General features: G+C 40.3%; 1 protein-coding gene across 14 annotated transcripts in view; it reads left to right on the top strand.

Moving 5' to 3' along the window:
• Positions 1-27,142, top strand: part of SCEL (sciellin) — a 115,802-nt gene that overhangs the window by 31,871 nt on the left and 56,789 nt on the right. For all 14 annotated transcript variants that reach the window (XM_089303538.1, XM_089303541.1, XM_089303540.1 and 11 more), the window contains 4 exons: positions 17,176-17,256; positions 20,218-20,283; positions 21,998-22,057; positions 25,857-25,901. In XM_089303538.1, coding sequence (XP_089159664.1) covers positions 17,176-17,256; positions 20,218-20,283; positions 21,998-22,057; positions 25,857-25,901 — 252 coding nt within the window. The remainder of the gene's footprint in view (positions 1-17,175; positions 17,257-20,217; positions 20,284-21,997; positions 22,058-25,856; positions 25,902-27,142) is intronic.

Here is a 27,142-nt window from a genome sequence, read left to right as displayed (position 1 = left end):
TAGCAAGTTCCTTGTAAATGCTAAGTGATAAATTAGTGTTTCGAACTTTCTGTTTTTGTTGAGCACAATAGTTATAGCTAAATTTATAGAGCAGGAGGAGGACACCTTGTTCTACAATTTCTATGCTAGGAATAGCAACAATAATTCAATTTAATAAATGGTGATTGTATGCCAGATATTGTTCTAGAACATTTGGATGTATCAGTGAATAAAACATAAAACCTGTGGTCTAGCCTTCAAAGAAGCCTGTTCTGCAAATACAGAATTCCTATAGTGTGGCACCACAAACACAGGAAGAGAAATTAGTTTCTGATTTGGCTTGGCTTTCAGGTAATTAAAAATGTTTCCCTGTCCCAACTGTTAGAATATCTTCACCAAATATTTCCATGTTTTAACAGGATGTGTTTTCCCAATCCCAACCATTAGAAAAAAGATTATTAAACTATGTGCTTGTTTCATATTAGCTTAGTTTATTTCCTGAAAATTTCTTTTGCCATGCAGTCTTCTAATATCTCTTTAATTTCTAAATAATAGCAATACTTGGAAATGAATGGATTTTGTTATAATTTATATTGAATCTATAAGAACATAAATTTTAGTTGGTCAGTAGATTCAAAAGCACAAGTTGGGCTTCATTCTTTTCATTACATCTACATCTGTATCTACATCTACATATAATTAAATTATTGAACATATTGAACAATCACAACTTGGAATCAGATCCACATTCTGTTAAAATATTTTCTTTTTTAAGATGTCTACAGATGACTCGCAAATATGTGAAAAAACAAGCATGGGTTATATTTCTGATTTAAAATGTTCTTTCTCTTAAGCTGTTAGATAGTCCTCTCTTGATTCTACTTTTCATGGAGCTGCAAAGCAGGGAAAATGTTGCTTAGGACTTCTATTAGGAAGAATTTTTCCCCAAGTACTGTTAAGATCCATCCAGTCTTATCATGATAAACAACTGGTTCTTTTCTTAGAGATATTTATGACTTATTTCCAAAATCTTATTTTTTTCTGTTTATTCTAATATTAATGTGAATAAGTGACTGGCTATACAACTATGTTCAAATATATGGAAGGAGTGCTCCTGAGTTGACATCTCATGCTTTCCTTGCCTGTTGAGCACGCGGATCTCATTTGTGGAGAACTGACAGTGCTTGGCTAAGTGCCCCTACAGTTTATGCATTGCTGGATCTGATTTATATGGAAGATGGAATGAGTTATTATGCTTGTATTTCTGATTCCTGGCTCAGAACCACAGCGTTGCAACTAAGGGAAATAGGAGATTATTGGGGTGGGCTGATCAATTTAGATATCCATTCCTTTTTTTGGACTCACAGATTATAATATAATGGCTAAACTGAAAGACTGCTCTTGGAGGATCAGAAATAATGTCATGCCAAGCTTTCAGGCAAGGATGGAATAATAACCATATAGCAGTGCCTTTGATTTCTAAAGTGCTTTCTTTGGAAGAGCTCAAAGTACAGCTTGTGTTTCTCACCTTTCATGCCATTGCCTTCTCAGGGCTGGTAAATAGCCTTTTAGTAAATGCTGAAAAATACAAGCAATCATTAAATGATGAAAGGGAGTAAAAACTTCACAAAGAGATCTTTGTACCCAGAAGAGCACAAAAAGAAAATGAAAATAAGTCAAGAATAGATTAAAATGGAGGACTATGAATTTTAACACCAGCTGATAATTCTATGCTACATTCACTTACTTTTATCTTTCCCTATTACACTTGTATCCTTCCACCTTTTCCCTCTCCTCCCATTTTCTGCAAGACAAATCACCCTTAATACTGACACCCTTTTTAAAAGATTTTATTTATTTATTTAAAATTCAGAGTGACGTAGAGAGGGAGAGGAAGAGAGAGAGGGAGAGGCAGAGTGAGAATTTTCCATCTCCTAGTTCACTCCCAAAGTGATTGCAACAGCCAGGTATGGACTAGGCCAAAGCCAGGAACTCTATCCTGGTCTCTCACATGAGTGGCAGGATCCCAAGTACTTAGGCCATCATCTGCTGCCTCCAAGGAGGCATTTGCAGAAAGCTGGATTGGAAGCATGGAGTAGCTGGGATTCTAATCAGGCACTCCTATATGGAATGCTGGCATCCCTAGCTGGGGCTTAGCTCACTGTTCTACAATGTCCAGCCTCCTCACTCACTTTTCTGTTCTTCATTTTATGAACCTTTGTTTTTTTCACCATGTAATATTTTCCTGAACTTTCATTTTCGCCCATCCACCCCTCTCTGTGTAGCACACATGATATTGTACCTTTAGCTATCCAGGGGTGGGGGACATCCAGCCTGAAGGCTGTTTAAGGCCTGTGAGATCATTTGGTCTGGCCCTGCCAAGGCAACCACAGGTGAGACTCAAAATTCAATGAATCTATAGCAGGCTAATATTTTTTGAAAGATTTATTAATTTATTTGAGAAGCAGAGTTACAGAGAGAGATAAGGAGAGACAGAGAGAGAGGTCTTCCATACACTGATTCACTCCCCAAATGGCCACAACAGCCAGAGCTAAGCCTATCCAAAGCCAGGAGCCAGGAACTTCTTTCGGGATCCCATGTGGGTGTGGGGGCCCAAGCACTTGGGCCATCTTCTCCTGCTTTCTCCGGCCATTAGCAGAGAGATAGATCAGAAGAGGAGGATCTGGGACACGAGCAAACACCCATATGGGATGCTGGCACCACAGGCAGAGGCTTTTCCCACTATACCAGAGCGCTGGCCCCTAGCAGGCTAATTTTTATGTGATTCTTTTGTATGGCCCATGAATGATGTTACAAATACCTAAATGGCCCCTGGCAGAATAAAGGTTCCCCAACCCTGTGTTTACATCTATGCCTGTAAGTCTATCTTTGTGTCTGTTTCTATTTTCATATATTTGTAATTATGTCAGCATTTCTATCTGTCTACTTATCTAGTTAAATATATGTGTTTATAATTAACACAAAGCTGGTGAAGTAACTGGAGATTAAATGAGAAATTTAAGTTTTCTTAAACAATCATTTTTTTAAAACTTTTTTTAAAGATTTATTTTTTATTTATTTGAGAGGCAGTGAGAGGAAGAGACAGAGAGAGAGGTCTTCCTTCTGTTGGTTCACTCCCCAGATGGCCGCAACGACTGGAGTCATGCCGATCCGAAGCCAGGAGCTTCTTCCTAGTCTCCCATGCAGGCGCAGGAGCCCAAGAACTTGAGCCATAATCTACTGTTTTCCCAGGCCATAGCAGAGAGCTGGACTGGAATAGGAGCAGCAGGACTAGAACCGGTGCCCATATGGGATGCCGGTGCTGTAGGCGAAGGATTAACCTACTGTGCCACTATGCCAACCCCAACAATCTTATTTTTTTAAAAGATTTATTTATTTATCTGAAAGCCAGAGTTACAGAGGTAGGGACACGCACACACACACACACACACACGCGCACACAGTTCCTCTATCCTCTGGTTCACTCCCCAGATGGCCAACATGGCCAGGGCTGGGTCTTCTCGAAGCCAGGAACCCACACTCTGTCTGGGTCCCCATGTGGGTGCAGGGTCCCAAGGATTTTGGGCCATCCTCTGCTGCTTCCCCAGGTACATTAGCAGGGAGTTGGATTGGAAGTGGAGTAGCATGGAGTCAAACTGGTGCTCAGAGGTGATACCAGTGTCACAGGCAACAGCTTAACCTACTGTGCCATAATGCCAACCCCTTAAAGTAATCATATTTTATAGCTAGAGAAGAAGTCCTATTTCCTCAGGCAAGTCACTTTCTGTATGATATGCATTGGTTCTTGCAATGAAAGGGTTCTGACATCAATATAAAGATTCCTCAGAAAACTAAAACTAGATCTACCATATGACCCATCTATCCTACACTTGGGAATATATCCAAAGGACATGACTTCAGGATCTGAAAGAGTTATTTGTACCCCCATGTTCATTGTAGCTCAGTTCACAATAGGTAGGGTATGGAATCAATTCAGATGTCTATCAATTGATGACTGACTGGATAAAGACAATGTGGTATATATACATTATAGAGTATTACTCAGTCATAAAAAGAATGAAATCTTGACACTTGCAAAAAATGTGGATGCAACTAGAGAACATTATGTTAAGTGAAATAAGCCAGAACCAAAAAAAAACTGTCATATTTTCTCATATTTATGGAGATTATAAAAATTATGTGGATCTCATATTATTCCATATATAGTCATGTAGTTATAATTGGAATTACATCATGTTAATGATGATTATGTGTGATATTTTAACACATAAAAAAAGAAATGGAGAGGGGGAAATTCTGGGGTGTCTCAGTAATGTTAGTAATGCCTTGCCCTTAATTTGGGTGTTAGCTTTGAATGTGATCAGATGACAAAAAACCCTCACTTTTCTGTACACCTCTGTGAATTTCTTGTTAAGTATAGTGTCTTTCAATAAAATGTTTTTAAAAGAAAGTAAGGGTTCAGATCTGGGCAATCAAACGAAATTTTAGAGTTAAGCACTGAATATCTTTGAAAGCCTCTTGCCCCATTTTTGATAAACATTAAAGAATGAAGCTGTAACTCATGATAGGAAGACATGGCCTGTAATATTTTTAACTTAAATAAAACCTTTGTCTCCCCTAGCTGATTTCTAAGCTTATTCTTTGATCATTGTGTTCTGAGCCATTGGGATGAAAATATTCTCTGTCTTCTTCGTACTCTTGCTGAGAACAGAAATAGTTAGCATAGTGTTTTGCATTATTTAAGCACTCTACAAGATTGTCCTCTGTGTTTAGCAAATGCCATCAGAATATACATTTTCATTTTAATCAAGACTGAAATTGTTAGCTTTATAACAATTGTCCTGCATTACATTAATCTATCTCTCCTTCTAGCTCTCTGTCATGCCCCTGTTTCATTGTTCTTCCCCCTTTCCATGTACAAATATCTTTTATCAAAAAGTAAGTTCCTAAAAACTTGATAGCCTAATCTTACAAGCCGACCCAGCTGGCACCTGTCTCCCTTCCCTCTATCACAGCCTTTGTTCTCAGAAGAGTTGGTGATGCTTGCCGTTTTCATTTTTCAGTTTCTCTTAGCAGGTGCATGGAAGCAGCTCTCTGAAATGTCATTCATGACCTTGCTGATCATCCTTATTTATGTGTCAGTCTTATGACTACTTGTTCTTGCAGAAGGCACACTGACCAAGCACATCTTTATGAAATCTTCTCTCACTCTTTTGAAAACTAGGCTCCCAACTCGCTCTTCTGGGTTTTATTCCTCTAGCCATTCTTCCTTATTCCCCTTTGCTACCTTATCATCCTGTAGCAAGCCAGAAAATGTTGTTGTTCCTAAAGGCATGAAGCCTCCCCTTGCTCCCCTTCCCTTTCTTTCCCTACCCTTCCCTTCCCTCTCCTCACCTTTTATGCTGTACCATTCAGCAGCAGCATCAATGCCTAGGATAGCCCTTTGTTCAATTTTTCTACATTCGTGTGTACTCCAGACCTCTTTCTGATTTATCCTTGGACAACCAGCTGCCTGCTTAACATTCAAGTGATAAATGTCTCGAAAGCACTGCGGACTCAGCACATTGACAATGAAATTCATAATTCTCCATCCTCACCTACTTGCCTCTCTGTTAATCCTCCTATCTTCCAGCTGTTTGATGCCCTGAAAACTTGAAGCTATTCCTTATACCTTTTTCTCTATAACCACGAATGTTCAGCTCATTAGCAAACTCCCTCAATGTATCCCCTAAATGCTTCTTGAACCCATACTCCCGCTCCATTTCTGTCCTTGTCCTCAGGTCTCTCCTATACCATAGCTATAACCACCTAAATATTCTCTCTTTATTCATCCTGATGTCTGTGCACCCACTTCTTTTCCATCTATTGCCAGAGTGGTATTTATAAAAGGGTAACTGGGATGTGTCATTCTCCTCCATAACAATCACAATGACTTGTCACTGCTCTTAAAGATCTGAATTCTTAGCGTTGACCACTGGCCTCCACCCCTCACCACTCTCCTTTGCTCTCTGCTCTAATTGCTAAACCTATTGAAATGCATCAAACTCCCTCTGCTGTGCACCCTCAGCACATTCTGTTCTTTCAGCTTGCATTGCTGTGTTCTTGCCCATTGGGTCACTTTAGATCTTGAGGCCAGGCTTTGAGATGAACTCTCTTCAAACATTCTATCTGAAATCTCATCGTTCTGTTCTTTCAGCTCCACACTAACCCAGGATCAGTTTTCATAATCTGTCCAAATACATTGCAGAAGTCCAGCCCAAATGATGTAAAATGGAGTATTAGAAACCACTGCTTGTAAGTTCTTGAATCACCCATTGGGTGTTGCTTATTGGCCTTCACTTACTCCTGTTTTGCCCAGCAGCCCCTCATCCATATCTTCTATCTCTTTTTCTCTCTTTTTTCCTCCCCTCCCAAATTCCTATTCTATCAATGGGTTTGGTTCTTTCTTTGCTGTGCCAGGCTATTAAAAAAAATCTCACCCTCATCATAACTAAAGGTGATGATATATTTATTCTTTGAGATACATTTTATGCTACCTTTGAAAATAGAATTGTTTTCTCACATCACAAGAACAGAAACACTCAGTCATCTACACTTAACACATCAAAGCTGTCACTGACTTGTGTTTTCCTTCCTCTGAGTTCACTGAATTAGAGATGGGTGAGGAAAAAGATATGGCCATGAGGTGGCAGTAGCACCCTTCGAGCTTCATTTGGGTGGGGCTTTGACAAGTTTGCTGATGGAGTCACTTGCAGCAAAAGATCTCCCAAAGACAACTGCATGGTGGCTACCACCCAGAAGGGTAGGAGGGGGCAAGGGGCCTCCTCAAGGAGGGAGAGCAGAGGGGGGGCTGACATGTCTGGGTGACGACTGTTAGCAGCCTGGTGGGTAGTTCCCAGGTCAGAGAACTTCAAAGGGTGGCTGCAGCCTGGGGGACTTTGAAGCCCTCAAAGTTGGATAATATGAATGGACAAATCACCAAAAGCCAAGATCAAATGTGGGTTCACGAGAAGAGCATGTGATGGGAAGATCTGATGTACTATGGAAAGCTTGTAACACGGCCTTGGAGGAACATTTGAATAGAGCGATGCCACCAATCAATGTAGGAAAAAACAGAAGCAGAATGGGGAAGATCTGATCAGTCTTAGGAAGGCACAATTGTGCTTTATTGGAGCAGGTGAATCTGGGATGCTGGAATGATCTGAATGCTGGTGGGGGTGGTTCCCACTGAGAAATGTCTAGGAGGTGGAGGGATTGTGCTCAGGTAAGAAGATGGAGTCTGAAACCCAGATTTAGGGATGAATTCTGGAATTTAAAGTGTATTGTCTTTAGAGTGAAATAACTGCGGAGTAAATGCTAAATGAGAACACAATGAAAGTGGAATCTGGATGTGTGTCTACATATCAGATGTGGAGGAGGAACCAGAAAAATGAGAATGTAGCTGCTGCGGTTTCAGGCTAGAAGTGAGCTATAATGAGAGATGTTTAGAATGGGTGAATGTATGCTAATACCCAACCACTGTGAACCACCCTGCAAAGTCTGATGTGAATCCTACTACCTCCTCCACACAGTGACTGTTGAAACAATTCTCTCTCTCTCTCTCTCTTTCTCTCTCTGTTTCTTCTTTTCTCTGCCTCTCCTTTTCCCCAAAGCAGTTGTGGAGCTCTGATTATATGCTGAGAAAGTACTTTGCTAGATTTCAGGAGCACAGAGAGGTATAAGACTCAGTCCCTATTTCAAGAAACCCAGGGTCTTCTGGGGAGTCATCTGTAGTCAGGATTGCTAAGCATGATTGATGATCCTAATTGAGAGTGGATCCTGGGTATAATCAACACATAGGTAGAAACTGCCGCAAAAGAGGAGAGATCCGGGAGAGGGAGGCAGTGGAGAGTGTGTTTCAGCAGGCTTGAGAAGGGATGGCTGAGGTAATCCTTAAAGAGAAGGGGAGGAAATGGAGCCATGTTGGGAACAAAGGTGGGGAGAAGCACGAAGCTCTGGTAGCAGTGTTTGTGTGCATGCGCATGTGTGTGCATGTACACGTGTGTGTGTGTGCAGAGCCATGGTCTTTTTATCCATGAAACATCTTCTGCATTCATTCTTTATCGTAGTAGCAGGAAATCCAGTAATTCCAAATCTGATGTCATGTGGAAAAATGTCTTTTAGACATCATGGGCAGATATCTCATTCATAATTTATGGTAAGCTTAAGTACCTTTTCAGAATATCATGTTTCTATTTTAAGCCTTAATGCTGTGCTGTTATGTAATCTGAGCTCTGACCATGTGCTAGGGATTGTGAATTGTATTGAAAGAAAACACAAGTGACATCATGATAGAAGATTTTCAGAAGGTCAGAACCAGTGGATGCTTTCCTCTTCCCACTTCTTTTACTGTGAAATCTGTCAGAAGGCCTGATGCAAAGCAATTTGTCAGATAACACTGGTGTATGTCTTTGTTTTTCAAGCTCTCAGAGTCTAGTTTCTGATCTCTTTAAAAGCCTGCTAACATTTGCCAGGCTTGAGCCAATGGGGTGGATAATAGGTACCATTTGGGAGAGATATTCAGTTGCTTTACCATGGAAAGTTGAAATTCCTTCTGTCTTCAGAACCTACCATCAAATTTTGGCATTCTATTTATGACAAATTCAGTGCTTCTGACCATGTATTTAGGTGACTTATTTGGTGATTAAATGAAATGTAAAGCTCATTTAAGAAGCTCACCAAGGCCAAATTAAAGTACTTGCTTAATTGAGAGCATGCATGTTTGTTAGGATTACCCATTACCCTGGCTCGGGAACACTGATGACAGCAATACCTCCACTACATAAAAAATCAAAAAACCCATGAGTTTTTTTTTCATGCTGAAAACATTTTCAGTGATAAGAAGAATATAAATAACATTTGATAAAATTAAAATAGTGGAAACATATCTAGGAAAATTTCCATGTAATTAAATATTTTCCATATACCCTCATTAGTTTTCATCCTTATTTCAACCTTGTCTCCTTCTGGGGTTTTCACTTCCAGTTAACTGACTGATAGAGGAGAGAGAAATCCTGATCGAGGTGTTACCATGGCAACTTTACACTACAGTTATATATTTTCTGTCTGTAACCATAAATGGTAAAATGTAACCTTTGTAATTATGCTGCAACATTTTTAACTCTATTGGTACTAAATCCTCTACAAAGTTTGGTGTCATACTAAATAAAAGCAACAGGGGCAGGTGTTGTGGCTTACTGGTTAACATATTGCCTGGGATGTGTACATCCACTATGGGAGGTGCCTGGGTTCAATTCCCTGCTCCAGTTCCAGTGCAAATTCTTGCTAATGTGTACCCTGGGGGGCAGCAGATGGTGGCTCAAGTACTCAGATCCCTGCCAGTCACCTCAGAGATCCAAATAGAGTTCTGAGCTCCTGGCTTCTGCTTAGCCCTGTGCTGGCTCTTGTGGGCATTTGGGAATTGAGCCAGGATTTATAAGATCTCTTTTTCACTTGCTCTCTTGCTCTCTTTTTAAAATAAAAATAGATTTAATTTTTTTCTCAACAACAATCTATATTGACTAAAATCTTGTACAAGATTCTCACTCAAAAAAAAAAATGTCGAAGTACGGCTACTTAAAAATCTAACTGAATTCTTAGTTTAACCCTTTTAGACAATCAGAATAATTAAAACATTAATCTGAGTTATGTTAATGATTTTCTGAACATAGGACAAGAAGAAAGCTAATTCAGAATGTGTATATGAAAGTCTCAGCCTTCAGCCATGAGTTCCTTTTCTTCTGTCTTGTGGGGATAGGCTAGGCAGTGTCTGATTTCCTAATGCTAGTTTTAACTAATTCATACATCCAAGCAAGGGCAGTTGCAAAACCTCCCTGCTTTACCCAACCCAGACTCCCAATGCCCACCAGCCTGCCTCCCTTCTCTCCCTCCTTTGGAGCCCCTGTTGCCTCTGTCTTTGCCATGGGACATCCTTGAAGTTGATGAAGCAGGGAAGCTCCAGGTTCAAGGGTAGGGTTAGGAAGAAGCTGTGAGAATCATAGTATACCTAGGGCCAAGCTCTGTGGCAAAAATACCACACTGCCCCAGCCAGAGCTACTGAACAGTTTGATTTAAAAACAAGACAAAATCTTATTTCATCCATTGGCTATATTGGCTGAATCTCTATTGTAATTTCTGTTAGTAAGACATTACAAATCTCACCTCAGTTAAAAGCATGGAAACTATAATAGGTTAGAGAGGCTGTTTCTGGTCATGCAGATCTCAGTGGCAGTGACATAAATAAGATTGCTTTCCTGCTACAAGTTGAGGGAATTGGCGCAGTCTGAAGGAATGGAGGTTTGCATTATGTGCAGGAGTGGAAGATGGCTTTGGAGCATGCAGACTGTGAGAGGCAGGAAGCCCTGGGTGAGGGGTCATGTGGGTGATGGCCACAAACCATGGCATAGGAGCTGGGTGAGAGAAGTAGGAGTTAGGGTAAGGAATGTAAAGACGACGTGTTACTGTTCTCAAACTTGGGAAGCAGGTGAGAGGGCTTCTTCAGTTTCTTCTCATCTCCAGCTGTGTGTGGAATGTTGGGTGAATGGAGTCTCACACGGTTTATGGCCTTTTGAATCTGGCCCCCTTCTCTTTGCATATTGTAAACAGTCATCCCTGCTGTTGCATGTATCAGGACTCCATTGCTTTTCATTGTTGAGTAGTATTCCGTTGCTTGATGTACACAGTTTGTTTATCCTTTCATCAAATGAAGAACATTTGCACTTTTTTCAAAGATGCTTTAAACATACACAGCTTTTGTGTAAATGTGTGTACCTGCTCCTCCTGAGGAAATGTCTTCAATGTGGTAAATGAATGTTTAACTTTATAAAAAAACTGCCAAAGTATTTTCAAAGTGGTCATAGCATTTTAAATTCCTATAGCCAACAATTGGGAGTTCTTGTTTTTCCATTTCCTTAATGTCACTCAGTTGTAAAAATTAGTTCAGCCATTCTATAGGTGTATAGTGCATCTCTTCATGATTTTAATTTGCATTTCTCTAGGTACTAATGGTGATATATGTTATTCCATGTTTATTTGTTATCTGTACATCTTCTTTGGTAAATATCTGTTCAAACCTTTTGTCTAAGTTTTTTTTCTCTCACCATTTTGTTTCCTTGCTATTGAATGTTGAGAGATTTTTAGAAATATGTTCTGCTTGCCAGTCCTTGTCATATGTGATTTGCCAATATTTTTCCAATGTGTGCCTTGTGTTTTCATCTTCTTAACAGTGTAACTTTCAGATCAAAAGGTTTTTTTTTAATTTAATGAAAACCAGTTGATACAAGTTTCATTAAGTGCATTGTGTTAAAATGGTGTCATATCTAAGAAGTCTTTGTTAAACTAAAGATTACAGAGATTTTCTTTTAAAAGTTTTATAGTTTTATGTTTAACTGTAGGCCTTTGATCCATTTTTAGTGGACTCCTTTTTAATGCTAGAACTTTTTCACAATTTCATTTTAGTTGCACAATTCTTATGTCTATGAGAAAACATCTTAGGAGCAAAATCTGGTCTGATTTTTAAACATTTGTTTCTGTGCCTATTGACCAAATAAGTTGATTTATGTTCTTACAAATATGATTTAAATTTAAATTTCATTTACCACATCAGCATTTCCATACATGTGAAACATGAATGTCAAGATACTTAGTCTCTAGCAGGTGCTTGTGTCATATCTCTACCCCTCCATGATGGTGATTTGCCATGCACACATCTGGACCAGTCTCTTCCTTTCATACATAAAAGTGTAGATGTTCAGGGAAATCAGTGCTGTTTCCATGGTCAAACAAAGTTGGTGGCAAAGCTAGTCTGGAAGCAAGGTCTCTAGATTACTAATTGCGATGTACGTGCTCCATTACTGTGTTACGGTTTATTGAAGTAGTGTCCACTGGCTGCTAGAAGTGAGACGCCATCACAGTAGCCATTCTTTAGAACATGGCTTACATTGTTGTATGCTTTCTGAAAGCATGGACCACACCTTTCCTAGTCTTCGAGTCCCCGATTTTGCCTCCAGCACTGCATATCCTCACTTTATAAATGGAGCAGTTGAAGAGTAAGTGCTTATTGAGCTAACGACACCTTCCTTGGGTAAGGAAATACTTTAGAGCAATCTATTTTTAAGATTTGCATTGAAAAATACCTAGAAGCATATTGCTTGAATACAATATGATACAGAGAAAAAGCCACGGGATTTGACATCAGAGAGACTAGTTTGAAATCCCGGCTGAGCCAGTTACTCGCAGTGTGACCAGGGCAAATCACTCAGTGGTTTGAGTCTCAGTGAAAAGTAATAATAACGCCGGCACCGCGGCTCACTAGGCTAATCCTCCACCTAGCGGCGCCGGCACACCGGGTTCTAGTCCCGGTTGGGGCGCCGGATTCTGTCCCGGTTGCCCCTCTTCCAGGCCAGCTCTCTGCTGTGGCCCGGGAGTGCAGTGGAGGATGGCCCAGGTGCTTGGGCCCTGCACCCCATGGGAGACCAGGAAAAGCACCTGGCTCCTGGCTCCTGCCATCGGATCAGCGCGGTGCGCCGGCCGCAGCGCGCCGGCTGTGGCGGCCATTGGAGGGTGAACCAACGGCAAAGGAAGACCTTTCTCTCTGTCTCTCTCTCTCACTGTCCACTCTGCCTGTCAAAAAAAAAAAAAAAAAAAGCAAAAAAAGAAAAGTAATAATAACAACACTGCACACTGCATAGGTTAGATATATGGACTGAATAAAATAATGTTTGTGAGAGCTTGACAAAGCTGACATATTTCTGAGATTCAAAAAAGGATAAGAAAATGAAAGTCATAATTAAATATTATTCAATGATTCTTGGTTAAATCTAGACTCGTGTTGCAAAAATAGAAATATTGTTCACAAAGTGAGAATCCAACAGAAGTCACAGAGCCAAACAGTATTCAGAAAAGCCCTGATGAAAAAGAAGTTATCTTTGCAGCTACACATGGAAATGCACTTAAATGAACAGATTTCTTCATAGTGTTACTTCTTTGAGCTCTGTCCTGTGAGTGAAAATCTGCACGTTTTCACACGTTTCTCATGAAAGGTGTCTTTTTATTGATGAAAGCTATTCTTTATGATTATAGCCATTTCTGTGATGGTATAGATCCTGCGAAGGTCTTGGGAATTTGGAGCCAGGGCAGAGGGGAATGCAGGGTCAACTTCTGCAAACTGAAACATTGTGTTTCAAAGCAGAATTCAATCAGGATCATTCCTATCAATGTCTCTTATTTCCTTTTCTTCAAAACATGCCAGACCACAGCTTCCTGCCTCGCTCTTGCATTTTAATCCCCCGCTTGGCACCACATCATGCTCCTGGCACAGCATGAATGACTTCTCTCATTGCTCCACCCCGCCCGGGGCTTGGGATCTGTCATCTGTGGCTGTCATTGCAGAGATGCAAATGAAAGCTCCTTTCAGGTGATTGAAGTCAACTGGGCATCGCCTGGTCTTGGCCCAGCAGGCATGTCAATGCATCACCCTCGGAAATAAACACACTCTTCTCCTTTTCTTGTCATTCACAACTGCACACCCACATTTTTGAGAACTCCATAAACCATCTCAAATCTACTTCTTCCCTACTGGTCCCTGCATCCCAAGTCTACCCAATCAAGATTCACCTACCTCATTGAGGTCTTAGACATTCTAAAATAGGGTAGGTTTCACTTTTATCAACATGATTCTGGTGTAAACAAAGTTTGGCACCATCCCATTGTTCTTTTTGTCATCCTTCTTTCTGTCTGTTGCCTCTGTGCTACCTGTTCTCTGCCATCCAGTGCCCTGTGCATCCCCATTATTATCCAAGACTGACTACCTTCTTCTACTTTTTCTCTACCTCTAGATACACTAAAGACTCTATCAGTGACGGCGCCATGGCTCAATAGGCTAATCCTTCACCTTGCAGCGCCGGCACACCAGGTTCTAATCCCTGTCGGGGCGCTGGATTCTGTCCCAGTTGCCCCTCTTCCAGGCCAGCTCTCTGCTATGGCCCGGGAGTGCAGTGGAAGATGGCCCAGGTCCTTGGACCCTGCACCCCATGGGAGACCAGGAGAAGCACCTGGCTCCTGGCTTCAGATCAGCGTGGTGCGCCAGCCGCAGTGGCCATTGGAGGGTGAACCAACGGCAAAAGGAAGACCTTTCTCTCTGTCTCTCTCTCTCACTGTCCACTCTGCCTGTCAAAAAAAAAAAAAAAAAAAAAGAGACTCTATCAGTTGATTCATATATGCAACACAAAGATTTTTTTTTTTTGAGAAAAGAAGATGGTGACAATATAAACAAAATAATCTCTAATTGTGGAATCTGATACTTAACTAGGATGGAGAAACGATTTTTATGTAAATTTTTTTTCTAGTAGTATGACACAACATCAGTTGGCACTGAGCACCTAATAGGCATTCAGTAGCGAAATCAATACTAGATTCATTGTGACAAGCTTGCATAGATTTTTAAAGTTCCAAGGCCTTCTTCAATACCTATTTTCTTCCCCTAAAAAACAGAAATTTAGTCAATTCCTTCCTCTTTCATTCATTCAACATATCTTTCATGGACACTTATGTCATACACAATCCCAGTCATTGGAATGTATCTAACATTTATCAGTCCAGCGTGGAAATAACGTGTCATGAAGAATATGGTGATAGATGCTGAGGACAGGGCTGCTGTCTGGGAAATGTAGGGCCATACCCAGCACGGCTTTGGGTACCACTAGAGACCTTTATTCCTAAGCCAAAGGCTGAAAGGGAAGGGAGACATCCAGGAGAAAGGCAGAGGAGCTACTCTAGATGGGAGTGTGAATGCAATGGAGTGGATTTAGGAAGTGCAAGTGTTGGGCTTAGGGGCACCTTGCAGCGCTGGTGCAGCCCGAGGATCCCATGAGAGGCAGCATAGCCTAATTTGCAGGTATAGATTCTCACCCTGCCCTTGATGAGCTGTGCCATCATGGGATGTTTATTTTTACCTTCCATTCCTCAGTCTTTTCATCTATAAAATAGGATTAAAAATAATACTTATTTCTAGGATTGCAGCGATAATTAAATGAGTTAATATATGTAAAATGTTTAGAGAAGTTCTTTGCTCGTAATCGCCGCATATAACGGTGTGTTTTTATTATCATCATGTTACAGGTCCTGGGTCCATTTATTGCCCTCCTCTCCTAGAAAACCATTCACACTCTTTCAAACCTCCAGTTCCAGCTCATCTCCTGATTGTGAATCAATGTATTTTATTTCACTGAGAAAATGGAAATAAGTGAGAGAGAAGCCCCTCCATCCTGAGTTGAGTCACGCACCTCAGCTGCACCCGTCTTGTCCATTGCCCTCTGGCTGCTGTGAGCAGGTCTCTGTGCTTCTATCCAACACCAGCCATGCCCTTTAGCCCTGAGTCCCACAACTCTCCCAGTACTCTTCCCGGCAGCTTTCCCCTCACTGTCCTGCACCAGTGACTCACTGGGTCATTCGCACCATCGACTCTGCATGCTAAGGGAACCTGTGACCTACCAACCTCCTTGTAGCTGCCCATTTCCGTTTTCCCTCCTCATTGCAAACACCAACATCAGTGCCTCCACCGTTCCTGTGTTTCCCTAAGTCCACTCACACCATACTTTCTCTACTCCATGAGAACTGCTCGTATTAGTGGTAACAATGACAACTACGTTGCCAAAAATCATGGCGATTTCCCAGTCCTTGTGTTACCTTATCTCCCAGTAGCAATTGTCATGGTCATTTACTCCCTTCTTGAAATACTTCTCACATTTGGCGTCTAGGCTACCACATCTCATTTTCCTCTTCTTTTCTCCTCAGTCACTACTCCTCAGTGTTTTCCAGCATGCCTTTCATATTGTTCACTTCTAAATATTAAAGGATGTAAAGCACTAACACTTGTCTCTGTCCACACTGCCTCCCTAGAGGAGCTTCCCAGTGCCAGGTGTTGAATAGAATCTCTTAACTGATGCTGCCCATATTCCTATGCTCCTCCTTCTCCCGATGTCCCTACAGCTCACTCTGTGATTTCCTGCAGATCTCAGCTCAAATTTCACCCAGCAGAGAGGCCTTCCCAGGTGTCCCCACCCCATCACTCTATGTCTCCTTACTCTATTTTATTGTTCTGTACAGCACTTTTCTTCTTCTGACATATATTTATTTGTACATTCACAGCCTTTTAAAGAAAGGGGGCATGATCCACCTCATAGAATGATCTACCAATATGAAGCAAGCAGTAAATGTTTGTTGAATAAGAGCATGATCTTATTTGGTGCTGACAACACTCCAACAATCTGATTAGAAGGATTCTTACAGATGGGAACAAAATCAGATTAACCTATTGTCACAGAGCAGGCAGTCGAGGCAGCCTGCTTCCACAGAAGCCAGAGGGGACACAACGTCTCCCTCAGAAGAGTGCTTTTACTAGGTGTAGTTTATCTTGAAGACAATAGAGAGCCACTGGAGTGAGCACAACGGGAAGGTGGGGAGTGACATGCCCTTGTTACACTTCTGATTCCATCCAAATAATGCATATGATGGTCTGTCTCCAGTTCCCAGGTTACTAAGTATGCTAACTCAGAGACTGCTTTAGTGATTCATTGGAAAAGTTAGGCTGAGTGTGCGTGTGTGTGTGTGTGTGTGTGTGTACACTCTGCTAACATCAAACTGCCTGTGGTGGCAATACATAAGTCAGATTTAGTCAAGAACTTCAAATCAATTTTACCTTGAGGCCTGTGAAATTGAAAACCTCTTGCTGTTTCCATAGCAGCCTGCTAGTTGACATAATTCCTAAAGAAGCTTATATGTTAATGCCTAAGAACCATTTACTGTGCTGCTCATATCTTGCTGGCTGCCAATGCCATGACTTAAGCTAGACAGACTAGCACAATTTTAAACTATTTAAAGAACTTGTTCAAACTATAGTCAAAGAGCATAAAGTTTTCTACAAATATAATTAAATGAACTTTGGAAAATAACTGTATTTAAAACATTGGACTTCTTTAAAGTTTTAAGTTGTACGGATTCTGACCCTTGGGTCCCTTTTATATGGGGACGTCAGATGTGAGAGATGCTTGTATAGAGGCATTAAATGCCTTTGGTTAGCAGATGCTAAAATTTACCATGTTTCCAAGGTGGAATTAATGTATGCTTTCTGTTTTAAAGGGAACCAGCTACTCACCCTCCAATACCACCAAAGCCAAGTACTTCTGTTTCTTCTCCTAACCGACAGAGACGGGATAATAGGTAAGAGCTAGCATTCCAGAATTTCTTGCAAAAATGCAGTTCCAGGGACGTGAGAGTAAAGGAATTGTGACCTGCTTTGTGCAGAGTGTTGATATAGCTTCTGGGCATGCTCTCTACAAAAGCACTTGTAGAGCTGTTTCTACTTTTATTTTCCAACCCATGTGCATGCTTAGGCTTTCGTCTTTGAGTAGGAGTGGTTATTATTTGTCTTATGGAAGGAAGTACAGCACACACACAGAACCATAGTCACATTCAGGAAGAGTTTATGCTAGAGCTTCTAATATGTTTTATGTATTATAAATATGTATGTATTTATATGTAAATATGTATGTATTTATGTGTAAATTTAAACCATACTAAGCAATATACATAGCTGGTTTTGTTTACTACTGGTGAAGTTTTCTGTTCAGAGCCACGTATTCTGATGAAAGATATTCTTGAAACTTTGTGTTACTACTCAAATCCTTACTAATGTTAGAATTACCTTTGGATAGTTCTTTTAACCTTTTTATTTTAAAGTCTAAGGAATTTGTAACTTATTTCAAAATTGTCACAAATCTGGAAAAATGTTTCTATTAGCATATCTCTGAATCAGGAAAAGTAGACATGCTTTTCTGCTTTTTAAAATAAGATTTCTTTATTTGAAAGGAAGGGTTAGAGAAAGACAAGGAGGGAGGAAGTGTGAGAGGGAGGAAGAGAGATCTTTCATCCACTGGTCCACTTCCCAGATGGCCACAACAGCCACAGCCACAGCCAGGCCAGGCAGAAGCTAGGAGCGAAAATCTTCCTAGGAGCCAGGAGCTCCTTCCAGGTCTAGCACGTGGGTGGCAGGAGCCCAAGCACTTAGGCCATCTTCTGCCGCTTGCCGCTGCTTTCTCAGACACATTAGCAGGGAGCTGGATGGGAAGTGAAGCAGGCAGGACTGAACTGGCACCCATATGGGATGCTGGTGTTGCAGGCTGTAGCATAACCCACTTCGCCACAGCGCCAGCCCTGCTTTTCCACTTTGAATCTCTGCCACTCTTTCATTACCACGTAGAAACAAAAGTCTTCCCATGTGTTCCTGTTAAAGCATTTAATTATCTGACCTAATTTGCAAGATGTGCACTCCACATTTCCATTATTATTTTGAGATTCAAAAATGGTATCTCAGGGAAGACTGCTGACATTAGATCTGCTTGATTGCCTGCCCTTGATTCTTTTCTAGTTTTGCTTTTGAAGGTAATTTTTGACCCTATGTATGACATAATTTTAGAATTTATCTGTATTAAGACATAATTATAGAAGTATTCCCCAGTACCAGGGTTAGCAGCTAGAAACTGCTGACTGGGCTGTCAAGCTACATGGCTCCAGGTGTGCTTCTTGTTGGGTTAAAACTCCAGATTAGAAATACGTATCTACTAAAACTCCAGATCAGAATTTCTACCTACTGAAAAGTCTTTGAAATTTTATCATTAGGATGAGAAGGTGAATTTTTTTAATGATTAACAAAAGATTTCTTCACTGTGCTAATTAAAAATACCAAAACAATTTATACCTTTTTATTTGTGCAATGGTTATAATTGTCTTCTAAAAATAAATTTCAAAGCTTTTTATCTCACATTATTTTTCCTTTTACTCTTACAGTATTGAACAAGTGAATTCTAATTTGAATGGGATTGTTTTAGGAGGCTAAAATAATTTGGTCTTTTGTCACATAAATTCTGAGTGCAATGCTGGAGAAGAGAGCTTGGTTAGGTTAAAAAAAAGCTAACTTTCACAAGAATTGTTCTAATCCATTTTTACTACTTTAATTTCTTCATTCATGATCTGAAAAATAAAATTGGGACACTTTGCATGTTCTTTTTTTTTTTTAAAAAGATTTATTTATTTATTTGAAAGTTGGAGTTACACAGAAAGAGAAGGAGAGAGAGAGAGAGAGAGAGAGAGAGAGAGAGAAAGAAAGAAAGGGCTTCCATCTGCTGGTTCACTCCCCAATCGGCCGCAACGGCCGGAGCTGCGCCAATCCAAAGACAGGAGCCTGGAGCCAGGGGCTTCTTCTGGGTCTCCTACGTGGGTGCAGGAGCCCTAGGACTTGGGCCATCTTCTACCACTTTCCCAGGCATAGCAGAGAGCTGGATTGGAAGTGGAGCAGCTGAGACATGAACTGGTACCCATATGGACTGCAGGCATTGGCTTTACCCACTAGCACCCGCCCCAACTTGCGTGTTTTTTAAAACCTGATTACTTTAATCACAGCATGATGATTTTAATCAAAGAATATGAAAGGGAAGTATTTCCTATAATTAACACATGTCCTCAGGAGAACAAAAAATAGTTGAATATAGCTTCTTAGAACAAGCAAAACTGTATAAGTAGGTCAACCAGACTCTTAGAAAAAGAGCAGAAAAAACCCTTATGTCATAAACTACGACAGCGCTTAATATGCAATTTAGTTCTGTCTGTTCAGAGTGACCATTCTCATCTGGTGGATGTACTTCAAGCTTATTTCTCTTCTTATCTGAGCAAATATTATTTCTTGATAATATTCAAGTGGGATAAGGCATTAAGAAGAAAATGGACCCTTTGATGTCTAATAACAGAAAAGTTTCTCAATAGTTTAAAATGAAATATCACTAGTTAACGGAAATAAGCGTAAAAATTACTTAATGATGAATAGAGACCAAGAAAATGAACATGAACATCTTTAAAGATGTTTCTGGGTACATTCAGTGGTTGAAAACATATGAAAAGAGATAGATTCAGTTACAAAATTAATGTATTGAGCTCTTTGGGATTTCAAAAAGGAGTTGGCTGAGTTCTACATAACCCAGAGCTAATGTAAAGTTTGTTATCTTAAGAAGTGGTGTGGTTCTGACGCAGGTTGATTTTTTTGAAAATAGCTGGTTTTTTAGAAAGTGAAATTTAATGCAGAAGTATTTTCTTACCTAACAGATGCTATCTTTAACTTTAAACATGTAGGCAGATATGTCCACCTAAACTAGCCACCTCTGCAGAAACCAATAGATCTGCTGAAAGAAATATAAGGTATGACTTCTATTTATATCTATGCAATTATAGCAATGATAATATATACTTTCTTAGAACACTTTAAAATTCAGAAAAACTAATAATAAAATAGATAAAAATCAATTTTCCATACAACTTCAATATAGTGCATAATAAATATGTACAGAATTATTTTCCTTTGAATTCTCTCCTAAGCTATATATTGATAAAACAACAAGCATGATCTGAACATGATAACAGGATAAGAGAAAACCCTTTGAAGGCAAGAAAGTGCATTTACGTCTGTCTTTTCAGCTCTAAGGTCTATAGCATAGTTGGTGTGGGTGTATCATTGAGTAGGGGAAATATAGTCACTTCCTAGAAGTGCTGCAACAAAAGCATTGCCCAGCACTGGCGGTAGGAAACCGTGTCCCACCCCTTTGCCCAAGGAAGGGCTCTCAAATTGAGTTGATGCCTTTGGGTAAGGTGACATTTCCAAATGTCTGGTTTCCCTAGGATAATCCTGATTTAGTCTACTTGTCTTGCACATTCTTTTAGTTTACCATTTGGTCTGGAAATATCAGCTTTTTCTTTTTTTTTTTTTTGAAAATACAATATTTTTGAAAATAGTTTTAAAAACATTCCATGGATTCACCAAAATGATAACCAATCTATTAGTATAATGAGCTTATTTAGTGAAAATTTTTTGGCTGAAAATTATTTTCAAAGTCCAAAACTTACATACGTTCATAAAAATGGCATTCCCTTTGACTGTCAGGAGAGTCCCAGCCAGAAGCATACACCGTGTGAACGCCTTACCTTTCAGGAGAGTCACATGTCCCTTGTACCTAGGAACAAATACAGCTGGCAGCAGTTCCCAAACTGGGTTCCATATGCCACAAGGACTCAGCACATGTTTTGAGAAAGAAGAGCTTACCAGACCAGTGCCTTTAGGAAACACCATTAAATAGAGTCCTGTGCCTCAAGAAAGTCCTGCTTCAGGATACTTCAATGTGCTTATATATATTCTGAGTCTAAAAATAAGCCACACATCCCACCCCACAAAAATCCCTTCTTTATGGAACTCTATCAATATTCTATGAGACATTTGTGAAACATGGAGATTAATTAAAGAGTTATCTATAAGGATTTTCCTAATTATTCCTCTTGATGATCCAGGGAGGTCAGTGTCTATGCAAACCCTTTATCTCTCGGGGGCTTCCTTCTATCTTGTAGCTTAATATATACTTTCTGGCCCTTTGGAAGCCTAAAAAGGCAGATATTTTCATCCTTATTTAGGGACTAATTAATTGTCTGGACTTGCTTAAGGCTCTTTGGCTCTGGGAGAAAATCTTTTGAACTCATTTCTGTGCTTACTTGTGCAGTTAACTAAATTTTCTTTTTTGTGTCCTTTTTGAAATATAGAACATGAGAGAAGCCATTACAAATGTTATTTCAGTGAGTGCTAGATGGCAGAGCCAACACCCAGGTGTGGGAGGACAAGAATGGTGTGTGTGTGTGTGTGTGTGTGTGTGTGTGAGAGAGAGAGAGAGAGAGAGAGGGAATGAACAGGAATAGAGGCTGTGTGTTTATGTGTGCCATGAGCTGATATGATAGAACTCTGCTAGCTTGATCATTCCTGAACACCATCTGACCACTATGTAACACTTCTTCATGAGAAGCAGATGAGAAGTTTGAGCCCCTTCAAGGACAGCAGGACTGTGATTAACCTGTTCTTTCTCATTGTTTGAAGGCGTCAGGATCTTGATAACATTGTCAAAATGGCCACTTCCCTTCAGAAAACCGACAAAGGGTGAGACCTTGGAGCTTTTGAGCTTTTCTTCTCATTGCTTTTCAAAAATGCTTTACCAGCACCTTTGAAAGTTCTAAGTCTGAACAAAACCCCAGGGCTGTTAATTATAAATAATTTAAACGGGGAAAGCATCCGTGTGTCTGCGTAAGTGCCCCTGAGCAACGGGCACAGCTGACGTCTATGGCCAGACAGTCTTCTGCCTCTGCTTCCTCCACTGGCAATTTCCCCCTCCCTGTGACCCCAGCTGCCAAATCTCATTCCAAGCCTCCTGTTCTTTATTTACGTGACTGTCTCTTCAGCACTCCCACAGAGGATGTCCTAGGCCTTCTTCAACTTCCTTCCTTCCCAAATATGCCATTTCCTGATTGTTCTGTCTTCTGATTCCAGCAGGCTTACCATTCTAGAATCATTCTTGACCCTTCTTTGTCTCTAACACTCCTCCATGTAGTATCAAGCATATATGAATTCACATATAAATGTATATATTCATATCTAAAATACCCTCATACACACATGGCCTTACCCCATTTCAGGCCTTGATTTACTTACAGTCCCTCAATCTCCTTCCACTAAACTATTACTTCTTGTTAATGCTGGCATTTTCTCCCTAAGGTTCTTCTCAAACAGTAGTTGCATCAGCTCTCCACTGCCCACTCAATTACATATAATCTCACTCAATTCCCTTGCTCCAGTCTCATGTTCCAGAGGTGTTTCTGACTTTACTCTTAAATTTATCTTACACTCAATATCAGGCTAAACCATTTCTTGTCTAAGTTCTCTGCCTTTGCTTATGTCAGATTGGCCTTTTATGGACTACTATGTAAATCCATCCACGTCCTACCAGTGTTTCAAAATCCAGATCAAATATGCCCTCCTGGGTAGACTTTTCCCTGAGTGATCCAGCATGATGTGACTTTGGCCTCTCTAAGCTATGATAGCCCCACCTTTCATGCAACACCTAACTCATGGTCAGTTTTGTTGCATACATCTGTATGATCTCCAGACTAAGATTTAGAAAGTATCCTGAATGTTCCATTTCCATTTCTTCTCTTACTTATTTAAGTACCTAGATGTGTAATTCTACTGAATTTTTTTTTTGAAGTATTGTTTTTCAGTAGGGATTGGATAGTGCTTTGGTAGGTGATCAGGATATTTGAGGGAGAAATAGGTGAATGATGCTAAAGGGAAATTGTGAGTTAGTGTAAGTCAAACAAAACAATACGAGCAGCAGTTAGTCTAATTTTCCTGTCCCCAGTCCCTAGGCACAATCTCACAGCATGATACATTCATCACAGAGATGCTGCTGCTTTGACAGGGACCAGGAAATATATCTGTGGCATCGTCACAGAGTATTGTTACTGTGGAGTATCCACAGGGGATGGGAAATGGCTTTATTTGAGCCGCTCTTTGTAAAAATGGACTGTTACTGCTATCTGATTAAGAGCATTTAATTTGCTACAAATGCAATGGTGAAACTTAATATCCAAAGCTTTCATCAATTTACAATCATTTTGAAGGCTCAAGTCCTGTATTGAGAATACTGTCTCCACTTTACTTAACTTACCAAAGAGTGGCTTCTCATGATTTATGCTAATTCTCTTGAGATAAACATGAGCCACTGCCAATCCTGTGAATCTCATTATTGTGACTCATACCAGTCAGAAAGATCTGGGACTAACATTTACAGGATTCTTAGGTTCGCTGTTTCCCTTAGGGATGTGAACAAATTCTCAACCTTGGCTTTGGCAGGTAGAATTTCAAGCAAGAAACAATCACGGAGTTTGGGAGTGGGTAGTGTTTTTCCCAGACAAGCATAGGATGCTAAATAATTTTTTGTGAGCAACTTTTGTATTTTAGTATTTATTCTCAGCCCTCAGTTCTGCCATTTAAAATATAATGCTGCTTGAAAGGATTCATCTTTGTGATGGCTGTTAATTTAAAGTATTTTTAGAGTCTCTAAGGGGACTGCCCTCAGCAGCTATTCTTGCAATAATGTTATGCCAAGCATCTTCAAAGCACTAAGTGTCTTGGCAACTCTATTTCCCTAAGGCTAAGCCAAAGTCTTAGTGTCTCTAAATGCCATTTGAACAATAAATATAGCAATCTTTTATTAAATGAGAAATGTAATATTGACTGAGTACTGTTTATTAAAATGGCCAAACAATTGAAAGTGTATGGCTTGCCAAGTATCATGCTAACCACTTTGTATTCAGTGCTTATTGATTCTTTTCTGAGATGGGTACAATTATTGTACTGTTTTTTAAAAGATTTATTTATTTATTTATTTGAGAGGCAGAGTTACAGTCAGAGAGAGGAAGAAACAGAGGGAGAGAGCTCTTCAATCTGCTGGTTCACTCCCCAAATGGCTGCAACAGCTTGGGCTGGGTCAGGCCAAAGCCAGGAGTCAGGAGCTTCTTCCAGGTCTCCCACATAGGTGCAGGAGCCCAGGGGCTTGGGCCATCCTCTATTGTTTTTTCCATGCCATTAGCAGGAAGCTGGATCAGAGGTGGAGTAGTCAGGTCTCAAACAGGTGCCCAAATGGGATGCTGCCATCACAGGGAGCAGCTTTACCTGCTACACCACAACATGGGCCCCAGTGTTGTGATTTATAGGTGGGAAAATTGAGTCAGCAAGAGGTTAGGAAGCTCGCCCAGGGTCACTGGTGAATACTTGATTTCCCTCAGACTGGAATTCAGGTTCCCTGACTTGGAAAACTGTAAACTACCAAGTTACTTGATCTTATGGCCTTCTCTTCAATGCCAGAGCTGTTTCAAAGAAGGAAAGAAGGGAAAAAGAACATTGAGAAAGCTTGGAACACATGTGGCTCTAGAGCAGAAAGAAGGAAGAACCAAGATTTGTAAATGGGAAAACTGGATGAGGCATGCAAAATAAGTGAGACTGGGGGTCAGGAGAGAAAAACAGGCAAGCTAGAGAGAGGGCATGGGGTAAGGAGTGCACGGGGAGGTGAAGCTAGGAGCAGACCCCTGATTCCATCCTCCTCCCCAGGCTGCTTGGGGAAGGGAGCTGAGCCCACATGGATTAAGGGGAATACCCATACCCAGGAGTTTAGCTTAAATAGCTTGCTTCTAAAAATGCAGCCAGAAGGAGCTTTGCAGTTCTCCAGTATGGAAACAGAGTAGCAAATTTAGCTGACCTAGTATGAGGTTGAGAGTGGAATTCAAAAAAGAAGCCAGATGAACAAGTGTTTTCCATTAGCTACTTAGTGTAAATGTGTTGTGCAAAGAAAGAATCTGTAATTAGTTGATATATATATATATTCATAGATTCTATTAAAATGTGTTTTAAGCATCTAACATATGAAAGACATAATGTTAATGACTGAAGAAGGTGCAATTATAAGATACAGTTGTATATTTTAAGATATGTGTAGGGGCAGAGGCAATCACATGAGACAAGTGTGCAATAGCTACAATACGAAGGCTAGTAACAAGTTCCATAAAGGAGCTGCAAAAAGAAAAAAAAAAAAAGAAAAAGAAAGAAAGAAAAGAAAAGAAAAGAAAAGAAAAGAAAAGAAAAGAAAAGAAAAGAAAAGAAAAGAAAGGAAGAAAGAAAGAAGCCTCAAGGGTTCCAAAAACATAAGGGACTTTCTCAGTTAGAGGGATAGGGAAGGTTTCTTGGGAAAAGTAGCATCTGAGGAGAGCTTCAAAGGATAAACAGGACTTCCACAGATGATGAATGCGGGGTGTGCGTCATGTTTTGGAGAAATCAGTTACCTTAAGGCTAATCTGCTCTGACTCTAGATAAGCTTTTATTAATGTGAAATTTTTTCTTCCCAAAGTGAAGAATTGGATAATCTCATCAAAATGAACAAAAGCTTGAATAGGTAAGATTTTTATTTTTGCTTTGTTCCTGAATTGCACATTATAACATATCTCTTCAGTCTTTGTGCATTAGAACCTACCCACCAGCCTAGTCAAAGATATCCTACAAATCCTGAGTAAAAAGCTGGCAGAAGTCATCGTTGTTTCTTCACATTATAAATGGTTATTAATGTACAAATATACTGATATTAATGTGTTTTTCATTTCCATACTCCATTCATCTGTTAAGGTAGTTATATAGGTAACTGCATTTATATTCCTGAAATATTAATATGCTATTATATAAACAGAGTTTGGTTTAATTCCTGAATGCTTTTAGTTTAACCATAATAAAAAAAATCACTTGTTAGTTAGTCTTTTTTTTTTTTTTTTTTTTGACAGGCAGAGTGGACAGTGAGAAAGAGAGAGACAGAGAGAAAGGTCTTCCTTTGCCTTTGGTTCACCCCCCAATGGCCGGTGCGGCCGGCACACCGCGCCGATCCGAAGCCAGGAGCCAGGTGCCTCTCCCAATCTCCCATGTGGGTGCAGGGCCCAAGTACTTGGGCCATCCTCCACTGCCCTCCTGGGCCACAGCAGAGAGCTGGACTGGAAGAGGAGCAACTGGAACAGAATCCAGCACCCCGACTGGGACTAGACCCAGTGTGCCAGTGCCGCAGGCGGAGGATTAGCCTATTGAGCCACGGCGCTGGCCATTAGTTAGTCTTATCTCCTTATTTTGAATCACTTATAGTCACATAACTTAGAATAGAATAACAGAGAAAAGTGAATAATTGAGGCTTGTATTAAGGGTATATATAATTTTAATTATCTCTGTTTCCTCATATAGTAATCTACTAAATAATAGGGAACAAAATAAAGGAGACAACAAAGCAAAAAATGTCAAATTGATTGATCTGAGGATCGCAAGATGTAGTTTCCATACCCTGTTCTGACAATAATGATCTGTAGGCTTAGCTATGAACAAGTCACTTCAACTTGCTGCTCTTGAGTTTCCTCATTTACAAAGAGATGCATTTCCTTAGTTTTATTTATTCATTTGATTTATTTGATAGGCAGAGAGATAGATAGAGATAGAGATTTTCCATCACTGATTCTTTCCCCCACTGTCTGCAATAGCCAGGTTTGGACCAAACAAAATACCAGGAGCCAGGAGCTCAGTTTGGGTCCCCACTATGGGTGTCAGGGACCCACGTGCTACAGTCATCTCCTGTTGCCTCCTAATTTGCACTTTAGTAGGAAGCTG

Source organism: Oryctolagus cuniculus, chromosome 9 (assembly GCF_051225735.1).
Source record: "Oryctolagus cuniculus isolate XC-2025 breed Fujian yellow rabbit chromosome 9, ASM5122573v1, whole genome shotgun sequence".
Lineage (NCBI taxonomy): Eukaryota > Metazoa > Chordata > Mammalia > Lagomorpha > Leporidae > Oryctolagus > Oryctolagus cuniculus.
Note: the sequence above shows the minus strand (reverse complement) of the source record. Positions and strands in the feature narration are given on the sequence as shown.